Source organism: Mus caroli, unplaced genomic scaffold (assembly GCF_978045245.1).
Source record: "Mus caroli unplaced genomic scaffold, Mus_caroli_1 scaffold_18, whole genome shotgun sequence".
Taxonomy (NCBI): Eukaryota; Metazoa; Chordata; class Mammalia; order Rodentia; family Muridae; genus Mus; species Mus caroli.
Window position 1 is genome coordinate 81,878,915 of NW_028227273.1, and position 14,575 is coordinate 81,893,489.

Here is a 14,575-nt window from a genome sequence, read left to right on the forward strand (position 1 = left end):
TGGCTTGAGGGGCCCTCACCTGAGGCCTAGAAGCAACATGTCTGCTCAGTGGGGAATGGGAAACGCTGATTGTGAGATACAACCTCTTCCTCTCTATACTGGTGTTCAGAAAAGTCAGAGTGGGCACTGATGGACCGACCACACAGCTCTTCTCAGTGCCCAGACACCAAAGGTAAGACTCGTGGGACGTGGGTCTTGATTTGCCGTCACTGTGACTTCAAGCAGGGATCTTGTATTAAGAACATGTTGGGGACCCACTCCTTCAGCGGTCCAGGAGCAAATCAGGATGGCAGGAGGAACTACACTTCCTGCTTCCTAGTTTCAGCTCCAGTGTTGTTCAGCAGAGAGTTGTTAGAGGCATTTTGCTCAGAGTGAAGACACTGAGCCCAGACCATGTGGTTCAAATTCCAACCTCACACCCTGGCTCCATGTCCTCTGTGTTCTCATTTGAGAGCTGGGGACACAGACATCCATGACTACTGTGTGTGGCAGTGACTGATTAACAGGCTAACACTTACAACACTTTGAAATGGGACAATTCAGGACTGTGAGGGGGGATCGGTGGATAAAGTGCTTATTGTGGTAGTGTAAGGATCTGATTTCAAATCCCTCAAGCCCACATAAAGTCAGGCAGGGTAGCACCCGTCTCCATGGCAATCCCAGCCCTTGGACATGAGATGCACGGCAGGGACAGGAGACTGACTGCTCGGGAGCTTGCAGGCCAGCTAGTTTTACGTGTACAGCAATGAACAATGAAGAAACTCAGCTTCAAACTAGGTTGCCCTTCATCCTCTACACATGCACCATGGGGCAGACAGACAGACAGACACAGGGAGCAGGGGTGGTATTTAACATATGTAACAAAGCAATTTGCAGATGGGAGCAAACCTGGAGTGGGGAGATCCTTGCAGGGGATGTGGGGTGAGAATTCACAGAGCATCCCATCTGCCCAGTCCCCTGTCCCCTCCCTGTGCACCAAGGACATTGAGGAAAGCCATGTGCACAGCATGAGGCACTCTTCATGTGACTTAGCCTCCATCGTGGTAAGCCTAGAATAAATCAGGTCAACTCTGTGACGTCACTGACAAAGGGGCAGATGCCCTCTTATCCTGACAACATTCTGAGGAACCCTAGACTTGAAAATGTATCTGTTTGTTTGTTTGATGTTTACGTAAGTCTGTGTATCATGTGTGCTTGGTGCCCACCTGGGCTACAAGAGGGCATCAGATCCCCTGGGACTGGAGTCACAAACAGTTGCGAGCCTCCACGTGGGTGCCGGGAATCAAACCCTGAATTACAGGCAGCCTTGCCACCTTCAAGACTTTCTCCAGGATCCTCCCAATTCCCAACTCTGAGTTGCCCAAGTCTCTAGCATGAAATGACTTATGTAACCAGTGTAGTGCCCCCTGGACTTTGCCTCCTCCAGATGACATGTGATGTGTGTGCTGTGTACACAGCTAGTTAGCAGAGGCCAGAAGAGGGTCTGTATATACTCAGCACAAGTTCTTTTTCCTTAAATATTTTTGGTGTGAGGCTGGTTGCGTCTCTGTATAAGAAGCAAGCATTGATCCGTGGACTGTGCACAGCACTACCCAGTCCTAACACGGTCACAAGCCACTGGAGAATCCTGCTCAGATTCTTACTGCTTAGTAAGAAATGACAGAATGCAAAAATACAGAGAGGTGAAGACATGCGCTTCACCGTAACCCTCACAGCTGCCTCCACTTTAAGGGTTTTGAGGGCTGGTGTGGGGAAACATGATTATTCCTTCTAGAGGGATCTCTGGCTATGGGTCCCTCTCTGTTGCCTATGGAGCCTGTGGACAGTCATGGAGCACCTCTGCGTGTGGGGCTCAGACAGGGCCTCAGTAATGACTGGGCAGCTCCTTTAACTTTGAGAGTCTTCTAAAAGATAGTCCTAATCCCTCTGACCTTTGTCTCTTGAAGCCGTTTAGAAGGTTCTGGTCTAAGAAAGGTAGAGGCTGTGAGATGCCAGGCTGGCTTTTAGAACTGAGGATCTAAGAGCGTCCACTCCTACAGGTGTGAGGCTGGCCCGGCACTCAAGTGCAGGGCTTAGAGTCCCGGCAGCTCTAAGTAGTACCGTAACAGAGAGACCCTCCAGAAAGCCAGTCTCCTTGGGTCTGGAGGCCATCACAACACCCCCAGCTCTGACCCTGTCCAGGGTCACAGGGCTGTGCTTGTGATGGAGACACTCATTTGCAAGGTAAATTTCAGATCTCAGCATGCTCTTCCCTGGGTAGCTGAGGTGGGGGGATCCATCACATAGGGAAGCTACCCAGGGAAGAGCGTTGTGATGGCCTCCAGACCCAAGGAGGACAGTAGTTCTCTTAACAGATCAAATGCTTTCTCTGCTGTCACTGAGCAGAGGCCACCTCCAAATGATGAGATGACCAGAGCTGACAAATGGAGCGATTAGCTGATTACCTTTTATCAAATCCAGACACACCCAGAAAGATAAAATGTGCAGTGTACCAAGGTTGCCCTGTTATTTTCAATATTTAGGGTATATTTAATATAAGGATCTGTCTTAACTAGTTAAAAATATATACAAAATTACTGCACCTGTAGTAAAACTTCTTTGCAAATTATAGAAAAGTATGGAAAAAATCATTTTCCCTGTGATCCTAAAACTTGGTAGAGAACTTTCAGACTCTTTGGGTATTTCCTCTCCTCCTCCTCCCCCTCCTCCTCCCCCTCCCCCTCCTCCTCCTCCTCCTCTCCTCCCCCTCCCCCTCCTCCTCCTCTCCTCCCCTCCTCCTCCCCTCCTCCTCCTTTTTCTTCTTCCTCTTCTTCCTCTGCCTCTTCCTCCTCCTCTTCTTCTTTTTATCACTTTTCTCCAGACATTTCTTTCAAACCCTGTGTGTTACACTGGGACTTGGGAAGTGGGGTAGAGATTTACAATAAAAATTTGGGTCAGTAATTTTTCTTAAAGTTAATGCTTGGTTTATCAAAACATAGCCTAGAAGGAAACAAAAAATTACTACTTTGCTCCAGGTTTCCCTCAGTCCGGATAAACCTCTGGACATTTCCTGCTGAAATGCTGCGATTGGAATTTTTGAGACCATCTAATGATTAGATACAGCCACGAGATCGCATCGGACAAGATACAGAAAGCCACTCTGTTTCCATGTTCTGCTGATGGCAGGTTTCCCTGAGGCGACACTCCCTACTTCTGTACAGGAAGCCTCCCTCAGTTCCCCAGTCAGCACCCACCTGGCTCCCTTGTAGGGTTGATATGGAGCCACACTGGACATGAAAAAGCCCCTTAACTGGGGCTGCCCTGGCAAGGGGCTCTGAAGGCACAGCCTAGTCTGACGCAGGATCTTTGATCTCAGAACTAAAACATAGACCCTCATGCTTATTCCCTGCATGTCAACTGTTTTCCAATGTCACCTCCAGGCAACCAGCTCCATAAGAAGGAATACAAACTTGTGATATTGCTTTCTGTACTTTGCCTTCAAGGCAGAGATAAAGGATGGTAAAATGGAAACGGAAACATAGCACATCTCTGACAGACCGGGTCAGGTGGGTGTGGGAGGAGAGAGGCTGAAGACCTGTTGGCACAGCTCAGCCCCCCACTGACGAATTCTGATTGCAAAACTAATTTTGTCACTCAGATGGGACTGCCGACAGCCAGCCAGCCTCAAAGCCAGGAAGGGTGAATATTTGTCTGGTGGGTATCAGCACATTGCATTTCTCTGCATTTGAGGTATCTCATTATTTTCAAAGTAAATCAAAGTGGCTGGCAACAGCTAGATCATTGCACAAATGGTAAAGAATCAAAAAGCAACACACACACACACACCACACTCACACACACCCACAAACACACACACACACACACCACACAAACACACACCACACAAACAACAACAACAACAATAATAATAATAAAGAGTGGCCGAACTTCTATGATTCCATTTCTGTCTGACAGGAAGCCTGGGCTTGTCAGGATCTATAGACTCTCAACGAGTAAAGAGTCATCTCTGTAAAAAAAAGTGCTTCAAGCCGGGCGTGGTGGCGCACGCCTTTAATCCCAGCACTCAGGAGGCAGAGGCAGGTGGAATTCTGAGTTCGAGGCCAGCCTGGTCTACAAAGTGAGTTCCAGGACAGCCAGGGCTATACAGAGAAACCCTGTCTCAAAAAACAAAAAACAACAACAACAAAAAAAAGTGCTTCACTAAGACACCTGCACTGTGCTCTTCAAGAAAACTTTATCTCCTTTGTTTCTTTCCCCAAATTTTTGTTTTTATTATAACCAAAGAAATAAATAGTAAAATCACAATGGTGAGGAAATTTAACTAAGCAAGCAATGGGTCTTAGAAAACACACAAGCAATTTAATGTTACAACTATCATTACATCAGCCATCTCCAAGACAGTACTGGAGAAGAGTTCCAATTCTTCCAAGTTCTAGGCACACACATATGCCACAACAGCTAAATCTTTACTATGAATTCAGCCCAGGGCACTGTAGTAGTACAGTCTTTTAAAATAAGCCTTTGGGGGGCTGGTGAGATGGCTCAGTGGGTAAGAGCACCCGACTGCTCTTCCGAAGGTCCAGAGTTCAAATCCCAGCAACCACATGGTGGCTCACAACCATCCGTAACGAGATCTGGCGCCCTCTTCTGGAGTGTCTGAAGACAGCTACAGTGTACTTACATATAATAAATAAATAAATCTTAAAAAAAAAAAAAAAGTAAAATAAGCCTTTGAAGTCTTATTATAGAGCAAGAGTTAGGAAGAGGGAAAGAACATTGAAGGACCAGCAGAGGGAAGGCCAGAATCAGCCCTTTAAAGTCTCCCTGCCCTAGCTGCATATGTATCAAAAGATGGCCTAGTCAGCCATCACTGGAAAGAGAGGCCCATTGGACTTGCAAACTTTATAGGCCCCAGTACAGGGGAATGCCAGGGCCAAAAAGTGGGAGTGGGTGGGTAGGGGAGGGTGGGGTATGGGGGACTTTTGGGATAGCATTGGAAATGTAATTGAGGAAAATACCTAATAAAAAATAAAGAAAAAAAAAAGAAATACAAAAATAAATAAATAAAGTCTCCCTGCCTTGCTAATCCCCACACTGCCCAGCCTGTCCTGAGTAAGGACTGACCTCCAGTCAGGTCCCCACTCAGCCCAAGAGCCTTGCAGTGCCCGACTCTCTGCCACAGAACTCCACTCTGGGGCCGGGGTGTGTTTTCACCACTCCTAGTGGTTACACTCAAGACACTGAAAGCACAGCCAGGCCTGTTTGGGCACTAATGGGAGCAGAGGACGCTTGCCAAGCACCAGGCTCTACTGTGCCTGGACCTGGGGTGTGATCTGGAGACAGCATCCCGATAGAAACAGTGAGTTCCTGGGCAGTCTCCAATTCTAGCCACTGTCCTGTGGGTGACCCCTCAGAAGAAGTCATTGATTTCTCCAGAAAGGACTCACCAGCAGTAACCTTCCATGCCACGGCCCCTAGATCCACTCTTGGCGCCTAACAAACACACCTAATTTTATTCTCTCGGCATACCTTCCCCCGCCCCAGATAGGAACCTACTACATAGACTTGGAGGGCCTGATATTTGCTGTGTAGATTAGGACAGCATCAAATATACAGGAATCTTCCTCTCCTCTCAATGCTCTGGGATTAGAGGTGTGGCTTGTGTTACTGTAACTGGAGCCCTACATTCATTTCGGTAGCCAAGAGCAAAGGAGCCATCCACACTGAAATCTCTTCTCACAGCTATGATGAGTCTAAGAATGGATTGTGAGAACATACACAATAAGAAAACAGATTCCCCAAGGAGCACAGCTCCTTCCATCTATGAACAGACAGACCCAAGCCTTACCCACTGCAGCTTTGACTGCCTCTTCCTAAGGAGGGTAAAAACAAGACAGAGATTCCCAGGCTTGATGCAGAAGTCCTCCAACCCCTTCTGCAATCCACAGTCTCCCGGGTTCACTGAAACTAGGATGCCCTTCAAAACAGCATTCTGACATCTATCTTACCCTTAGATAAAACTAACTGGAGGCACTTTGAGATATGACACACCAACACCCATTATCACCGAACAGACAGCTCTACCAACACGATTCTTATGCCTAACATAGAAGTCCACCTTGGTGAGAGGATGATGTCATGGTCAGGGGATGATGTCATGGTCAGGGGATGATGTCATGGTGAGAAGATGATATCATGGTGGGAGAAGGATGTCATGATGAGAGAATGACACCATAGAGAGGATATCATGGTGAGAGGATGATGCCATGATGAGAGGATGATGCCATAAAGAGGATGATGCCATGGTGAGAGGATGATGTCATGGTGGGAGGATGATGTCATGGTGAGAGGATGATGTCATGGTGAGAGGAGGATGCTGAGAACGAGACTCTCTTATCAGACCCATCCTTGGTGTTGGGCTGTCAGATAAAGCATATGAAGTCTAGTGAAAAGCCCTACAGATTTGGCTAGTGAGAGGAGGGTAGAAGACAAGCAAGCCTGTGCCTTGTGTTGTTCGGCGTGCAGTAACTGGGTGTCAGGGGCCTTCCTCTGTCCCCATCCTCTCACCACCTTCTGTTCACAGAGGGAAATGCCTGCTGCCTAGCATATGGACTACCTAGGCTTTGACCCTTGAGCACACGCTGCAGTAATTTCTCTTTTGCTTTATAAACCTTTCTACTCTTTTCCTTCCCTTGATCATTATTGTTGTTGTAATATCACTACATATCATGATCATCATAAAAAACAACTTTTTCTGCTTTAAGAAAGCAAAAAATATATATATATCATACCTACTACATTAATACAAATTAACATCATCCAGTTGAAAAAACCCCTGCCTGGCTAGGTTCCAGTATCCTCCTCCCACGTGGTAGGATTATTTGTATCAGACATTGAGAACTAACATAAAAGACACCTTAGAAACTTTCTTATTTGCAATATTATTAAAATCAAACAGCTATTTGAAAATGAGAGACCCATCTCCAACTGAAGATTAGACCTAGCCCCCAAAATGTTACTACTAGGACCCTGGTTCACCCAAACATAAAGTTCAGGAGCTGGCAGGAAACCGACGGCATATAGATGTCCTAAAGGTATATTGTACATGACATAGATAATGATTATGATGACCCAAATATTCAGACTAAAAGAATCCACCCATAAGGACTGTTAGCTGGGTGCTGTTCCCATTTGGCACACAGGGCGACCCCTACTGTTCAAAGACTTTATTGCACAACCTACCATGCCTGTGTATGTCCCCTAGAATGTCAGAAGTTTTCAATTTTCTATCTTACTTTCAAAAAGCACATCACAGTTTGCTTCATCAGACTCCAGGCAGAGTAAACAAAGCAAAGAAACTGAAAAAGCCTGCACGGTGGTCATTCTTCCTCACTCCTACCACGTTAGCAGAGGGAAAGGACAGTGCGACTCATCCTACCTCTGTAGACGATGAGGAGGCTGTCTGCGTCTCAGCTGAGGAGGTTGCGTCTCCTTTGCCCTGGGAAAGCAGAGTGGAGAAGGAACATGGGTAAGTTTGTCCGGCCACAGCATATGCCTTCCGCAGTCCTCACCTGTCTGTGGGTACCCACCAAGACTGGCCTCCGTTTGTTTCTGAACATAAGCCTCCACATGGCTTCGGGGGCCTCGGGAGCTTCTGGCGCTGGAGAGGACCTCGCAGAGAGGACAGAGAGGGGAACTGGCAGCTTTTGTGCAACTTTGAAGATTTTGCCAGAGGAAATGATGATGTTTCCATCCTGAGCCTCAAATCTCAACTGAAAACGGCCACTCGCTTAAGCGGTGGGTCGGGCTTTATCGTCTGTGGCAGAGAGGGAGCAACCGCTATGCTTGAGTCTTTGGTACCTATTGCGTTGAAATGCTCCCGGCAGCAACTGTAACCACAAATGTAACTACAATATGTAAGCATACGCGTATCAGAAACTCAGTCACACTCAACGACTGATGCCTGACTGATGCCTAAACAAACCCAAGGCTACGCTGACTGGGATCCTGTCCTTTCCAAACCCCTTTTGGCCACCACGATTTAGAGAAAGTTTGGAGATTTGCTTGGCAATGTGCCCTGAAGGGCTTGAGGACAGAGGCTGTGCCTGTCCCCATCTCTGCACATCTCTCAAGCCTGTGAGATGGCTCAGAGTATAAAGACAGTTGCCACCAAGCCTGATGACCTGAGTTCAATCCCTGGGACCAACATGGTAGGTGGAGAAAACAGACTTCCTCATTCCTCACGTTATCCTCTACAAATGCACAGGCATATGTGTATGTGCACACACACAATAAATAAATAAATAAATAAATAAATAAATAAATAAATATTCTCAACTTTCTTAATTCCTGCTATCTTGATTGAATAGACAACAGGTTGCTTATATAACAATCTACAAAGAAGGGGGGAATTTAATATGAAATCTAAGGAGTCCTTATTGTTATATTGTTACATTTGGCTTTGGCTTTTGTCAATCAGACCTCATTGAAGTGGATATTCTGGGTGGCAAACTGTGGTTTTTAATGTTCATATTTTTTTTCAATGTTTTTTGGAGTAATGCCCAACTCTATAATTTCTAATGGCTTTTTTCAATAAGAATTTTATTTAATTAAAATATAATTATATAATTCCCCTTTTCCTTTTTCTCCCACTAACCCCTTCACATGCACCATGGCATACAAATGCACACATATATACACCGAGGAAATAAATATCACTTTTCAAAGGGAGACTGCTTTTTGATCTGTTTGACCAGGCCTTCACTTACCACGCTGTCCTGCATTCTCTGACCTCTGTCCCTTACCCCACATTTACTAGCAAGTCAGAAATAAGGAAAAGCCAAAGTTCAAACTTAGGCCTTTGCTACTTAACTGTGGTCCAAATGTCATGGAGAGTCAGAATTGCCAACTTCACAAATGAAGTCAAAGGTCTCTCCTGTATCACTGCTGCACGGGCTGCCCTGGGTTGTCATAAGTTACCATGATTGAAACTTCAGGGTATGGAGAGAGCCCTGCATCTACTGGTTCTGACCCTCAGCTCAGTATGCCTTCATTTCCACAGGACCAACAGGAGGCTGCGAGTCTCACACTGGGAGCCTTGGAACCACCTGGGAGCTGGGAGCACTCTCAGCCTAGATAATAAGACCCTCTGGGGACAGATGCTGGCTGTGTTCACGTGAGTGTGTGTGAGAGCCATTGCCTGGTATGTCCCCAGCTAGACAGTAATGGCTGAACTGCATGGTCAGTCTCTGGCTTACTTCCTTACATGACCTACAGCTTTTATCCCAGACCCCATGATGCTGGAATGCATAGAGAACATAGTGCTGGATTGGGTGGGTTAGCAGTTTTGCCCTCTGTGGCAAATGGGCTCTTTCTTTCTGTGGGACATCAATTCCATCTAATCCAGATGTGTGTGGCCTTCCCCATCACTATCCCCTTCTCTCAGAGATCGTGAGGTCCAGACCCTACCTTGTCTCACCTTTGCTGAGGATCCAAGTGTAGGCAGTGCTTGTTTTGTGCAGGAGATGCTCCCCACCCCCACCAGAGAGTAAAGTGAAGCATGAATGGTGTGGTCTTTGAATATGCTTGGCCCTGGGAGTGCCACTAGGAGGTGTGGCCTTGTTGGAGTGGGTGTGGCCTTGTTGGAGGAAGCATGTCATTGTGGGGATGGACATTGAGACTCTCCTTTTAGCTGCCTGTGTGTCCGTCTTCTCCTGTTTGCTGTCAGAATGAGATGTAGAACTCTCAACTCCTCCAGCACCATGTCTGCCTGGACACTGCCACGCTCCCACCGTGAGCCTTTGAACTGTAAGCCAGCCCCAATTAATGTTGTTCTCTATAAGAGTTGCCGTGGTCATGGTGTCTCTTCACAGCAATGGAAACCCTAACTGAGACAGATGTGGAGAAACCCAGACTCCACTGACTCTTTGGGACATTTTGGTTCAAAGCCAATAGAGACCATTATTGTTCAGAATGGGTTCTGACAAATTGTTGATTTTTCGAAGACTTTGATTTGGTTCCTATGTAGTGACCATAAATGATACACTGAGTGGCAGATGCCTCACCATATGGAGCCTGTCATGACATGATATCGACACCTCATTCTACTCATGACCAGCCCACCAAGCAACGGCCTTGCCCTGAGCATGCTCAGGTGCCAACAAATTCCTTGGACTGCTTAGGAGCCCTGAAGATACTGCTGCTAAGCTGTGCTCATTTTCTAGTTTAGAACTTGGGCTTTTTCCCCTTCTCACCTCCAGAGGCCTGCAAGAAATACTCAGGACAATCACGAATCAGAGAACTCAGAAGTGGCTTAGGAACCAGCGATCTCCCACAGTCCGGCAATCACACCATACTTTCTAACCCTCTCATGACTGGTCCCTCCGTTGTCCTCTCCACCTGCTAATGAGCTCATTTCATCTCCATCTTGAGCCATACCTGGGGTGGGCTTTGCTCCAAATGCCCCCTCTTCCCTGCAACTACCCAGGAGCAAGTGGGGAAGACAGATCCTATCTCCCCATGGAGTCTCTGGGATGGGATGGATGGAGAGGAGATAGGAAGGGGAAGGGATGGGAGAGCAGTCTAAACAGACACATGTGTGATAGTGTGGACAGCACACTTGTAGCTGTCATGTTGTCTGGGGTCTCTGGTCTGGAGACCACACTATCTTCAGTTCCTCATGGTCTTTCTTTCTACTTGGCCCTTTGAGAGGAGCTGGGAATGAAGAGGCCCCTTCTTGCTGAATGATGGAGTGGTCTGAAGCCTCTGTGCACACCTCTGCACAGCCATATTGGCAAGCAGTGGGTAGAAGCAATGTATAAGCAATTTTCTAAAAAAAAAATTAAAATTGGTTTTCTTACAGTTTTATTAGTGTTTTGTGTGTGTGTGCGTGCATGCGTGTGTGCGTGTGTGAGTGTGTGTGTGTGTGTGTGTGTGTACGTACGTACATGGATAACTGTGCTTGCCACCTGATGATTTGTTTAGTCCCTTGACCCACACAGAGGAAGGGGAAGGCTAACCCCCATAAGCGGTCCTCTGACCTCCACAACCACGTAGTCCAGAAAGGCTCCTCCCTTCAGGTGGTAACTGGTCCAAGCCTCTTGCTGCTTCTGTCACAGTCAAGCACCCACCACGCTGATGACCATTGTCCTGGAGGAGCTCTGGCTTTCTCTGTCATGCCCACCACCAGGTCATGTTGCAAACTTGCCTCCTCCTCAGTTGTCAGCCGGGCTTATTTCCAGACACCAGACATTGGGCAAGTCGCTCCACTGCTCAGCCTCACTCAACTTCCCCATTTGTATAATCAAGATGAAGAGAACTTGCCACACACATGGTGTGGGGAGAAACAAGCACCAGCTTCCGGTGATGGATCGCCAAAAGGTGTAGATGCTGTCCCTGCTAGTGACATGGAGAACACGGAGGCTTCCTTCACAGTTTAACATCATGGGGAACCCATGAGCCTCTAGCCCTTCTTTGAGAACATTAGTCACATAATTATATCCTTCTGACCCAAGGGCTACAGCCACCCAGCTTCAGGTCTATAAGAGTGTGCCCAGAGAGGAGGGCAATTCAAACAAGCTGAAGGACCTGTGTGTGTGTGTGTGTGTGTGTGTGTGTGTGTGTATGAATGTAGGCATGACACCACCTAAATTTTATTTCCTAAAAAGAGTTAGGTCATGCAATCAACATTAATATTCTATCATTAAAAAAGTCATGTAGGGGCCGAGGAGACACCTCGGTGGGCAAAGTCACTTACTATGCAAGGCTGAGGCGCTGAGTTCAAGTCCCACAATCACATAAAAACTGGACATGCAGCACAAGTGCCTGTTACCCCAGCCGTCCTACGCAGAGAGGGAGGTGGAGACCAACATTCTAGAAGCTTCTGGACCAACTACAGGAGTCTCTCCACACCGGGAGACAACAACAAACCCAGATTCAAACTAAGTATGTGAGGACCAACGCCCACGATTGTCCCCTGACTTCTACACCTCACCATGGTATGTATACACAGCCTTCATCCACATATACAAATGTGCACACACACACATAGTAAACACATCATGTATGTATCATAGACACACATCACATGCACACATGCCGGTACACACACACACACACACATACACGTGTGTGTGCAAGCACAGATGTTCTGAGTCCCTTGATCCCTTCAGCCTTCCATGTCTCATGTGCATATTCATCCCACACCACTAGATGTCAGCAGAGGATGCACGGAGAAGCCTGTGAAATCCCAGAGATCCTTTATGAAAACAGAAGGAGGGAGGTTGTAGCCAAGCCCTTGAAAGTCCAGTTTCTGGAGAGCTAGAATGGTGCTCATGGTGGCTTGGGGTTTTTGACAATCTCCCCATGCAGCCCACCCTGGCTTAGAACCTACCAGCCTGTGGCAAAAGTGCAGTCTCCTACCCATTTTTCAGAGCATCCATGAGTACGTCATTCTCCCACCGCCAGAAACACCTAAAGAGTTGGCCACACTGTGCAAACCTCAGAAAGTCACAGCTACTGGCCAAGAGCAGGGTGATCACAGAACCCAGTGCCTCCCACACTCAGTGGAAGACCACCTATGGCATCTTCAGAAACAGTCCACAGTGCAAGCCTGTGCTGAGACAGCATGTGCTAAGACAGGGGACTGAACAGGTGCACGCCCCTCCTGCAACTGAGACTTTATTCTCAGCCCAGAGGACAAGCAGGAGATGGCCTTGCTTCATAGCTCAGCCTGTTGGTCCTAAAACACACCCTGGGTTGTTTCGCCAGTACTCCAACATTCAAGACAGTGTGGACATGTGGCTTTAAACACTTTTCTGGAGCCACGTGCAAGCTCAAAAGAGATTTCTCACAGACTTGGAATGCTGAAGCACCCAATGCAGAGCACCCAAGAGCTGGCCAATGAATGCACTGCCTTCGATATCAGAAGCTCCAGAGCTCACAGACATCCAGGCAGGGTCTCCATGCTGAGAATAAAAAAGAAAGAAATAAAACGTCTGAAGATTGCCTTCACTGGGGAAGAGCACTCTGACCTCATCCAGGACTCTGAGAAATCTGATGTCCCCAGTGGGCCAGAGCGCAGAGGAAAGAAAAATGCATGGATGGCTTTTCCAACATTGAGATTTCACAGAGAGCTGAGAAATGGGATATCTCACATCTCACCAATGCTCTTGGCCAAGTAAGAGGCTGCTACATTTGCCCAGAAGTTCATGGTAGAAACCAGCAGAGCCTCTCAGAGCCCAAAGGAGCATCATCAGAGTCAGGCCAAAGAGATGCAGACAAAGGACATGATGGCTGGCTTAGAGTTCTATGGGAGACACTAGGCCAAGAGGCATGAGTCCCGCATCAGAGAAGACTCAGCAGGGATCACCTGCTAGACAGAGGCCTCGGGCTGACCATCACCACTCTGCAGTGATCAAGAGAGAGAACGTGAAGTAAGATGAGGAGTGCTGTCCTGAAAGACAATGAAGACAGGCTCCTAGGGTGGCAGCGTCTCTGAGCCATCTTCCCCCTAAGCTCATTCACATCCTAAGTCACTGTTCAGAACACTCCCAGAAGGGGCCAATGGCATCCTTGTCTGAAGGAAGGGACACTCCTCCACGTGCCATTTATTGTTTGATTTTCTTCTTCTCCTCCCCATCCTCGCTACTCAAACACAAAGGAGAAAGAACTGTGATGGCCATTCCTGGTTGTCAGCTTGACTACATCTGGAATGAACTACAATCTAGAAACGGAGGGCACTCCTGTGATCCAGATCTTGACTTGAGGCTGGGAGACACAGGCTGCTGACCTGGATCTTGACATGGAGATCTTGAGGCATAGTGGCCATGAAAATCTTGGGCCCAGGCTAGCTAGTACACACTTTTAATCCCAGGAGTCTGAGACAAGCAGACTGGGGCAAAGCAAGTTCCTGTTCCAGGCATGGGGGTACATACCTTCTGGGCCACACCTTCTGCTGGAGGCCTACATAAGGACATGGGAAGAAGGAAGACTCAGCCTTCTTTGCCTGCTTGCACTTGTGAGGCCTATGTGTAATCCCAGAACTGAAAAATTAACAAGCCCTTCCTTACCTACTTGGCCTGAGTGGTCACAAAATCAGTGCCTTGACACTCCCCTGAGGGGAGCACCCTTACACTCACCTGAGGGCAGCACCCTACATTCACCATGGCTCTGCTGGGGAGTTCCCATTTTTGTCATCTTTAGGTTTAGAATTTTGTTTCAATTTAGTTAATGAGGTGAATTTCCCATAACATATATTGATTATTGCAAAGCAAGCAATTGGGTTGACTCACACCATGCTCACACGCACGAGGCCCCAGTACATTCCCAGCACTGGAAGTCCAACAGATGGTAGGCACACATGTGGCAGACTCCCATGTAACCCAGCAACATGCCCTCTTAGAATGTGCCCAGATTACCCAACACAAGTCAACTGAGCAGCTAGTGCAGTTGCCAGATCCTGCTGTGCGACTCCTCATGCCTGCATCACTGTATTCAACTTACAGTTCACAGATCCCCCTGCCCTGGACCACTTGGGAGGATGCACTGCATGTGATGTACTGTGCTGGGAAGGGAC

General features: G+C 47.5%; 1 protein-coding gene across 1 annotated transcript in view; it reads right to left on the reverse strand.

Moving 5' to 3' along the window:
• Window positions 1-14,575, reverse strand: part of Rps6ka2 (ribosomal protein S6 kinase A2) — a 284,351-nt gene that overhangs the window by 223,505 nt on the left and 46,271 nt on the right. Inside the window, exon 3 of the mRNA XM_029471102.2 lies at window positions 7,439-7,498. Within this exon, the coding sequence (XP_029326962.1) occupies window positions 7,439-7,498 (60 nt within the window). The remainder of the gene's footprint in view (window positions 1-7,438; window positions 7,499-14,575) is intronic.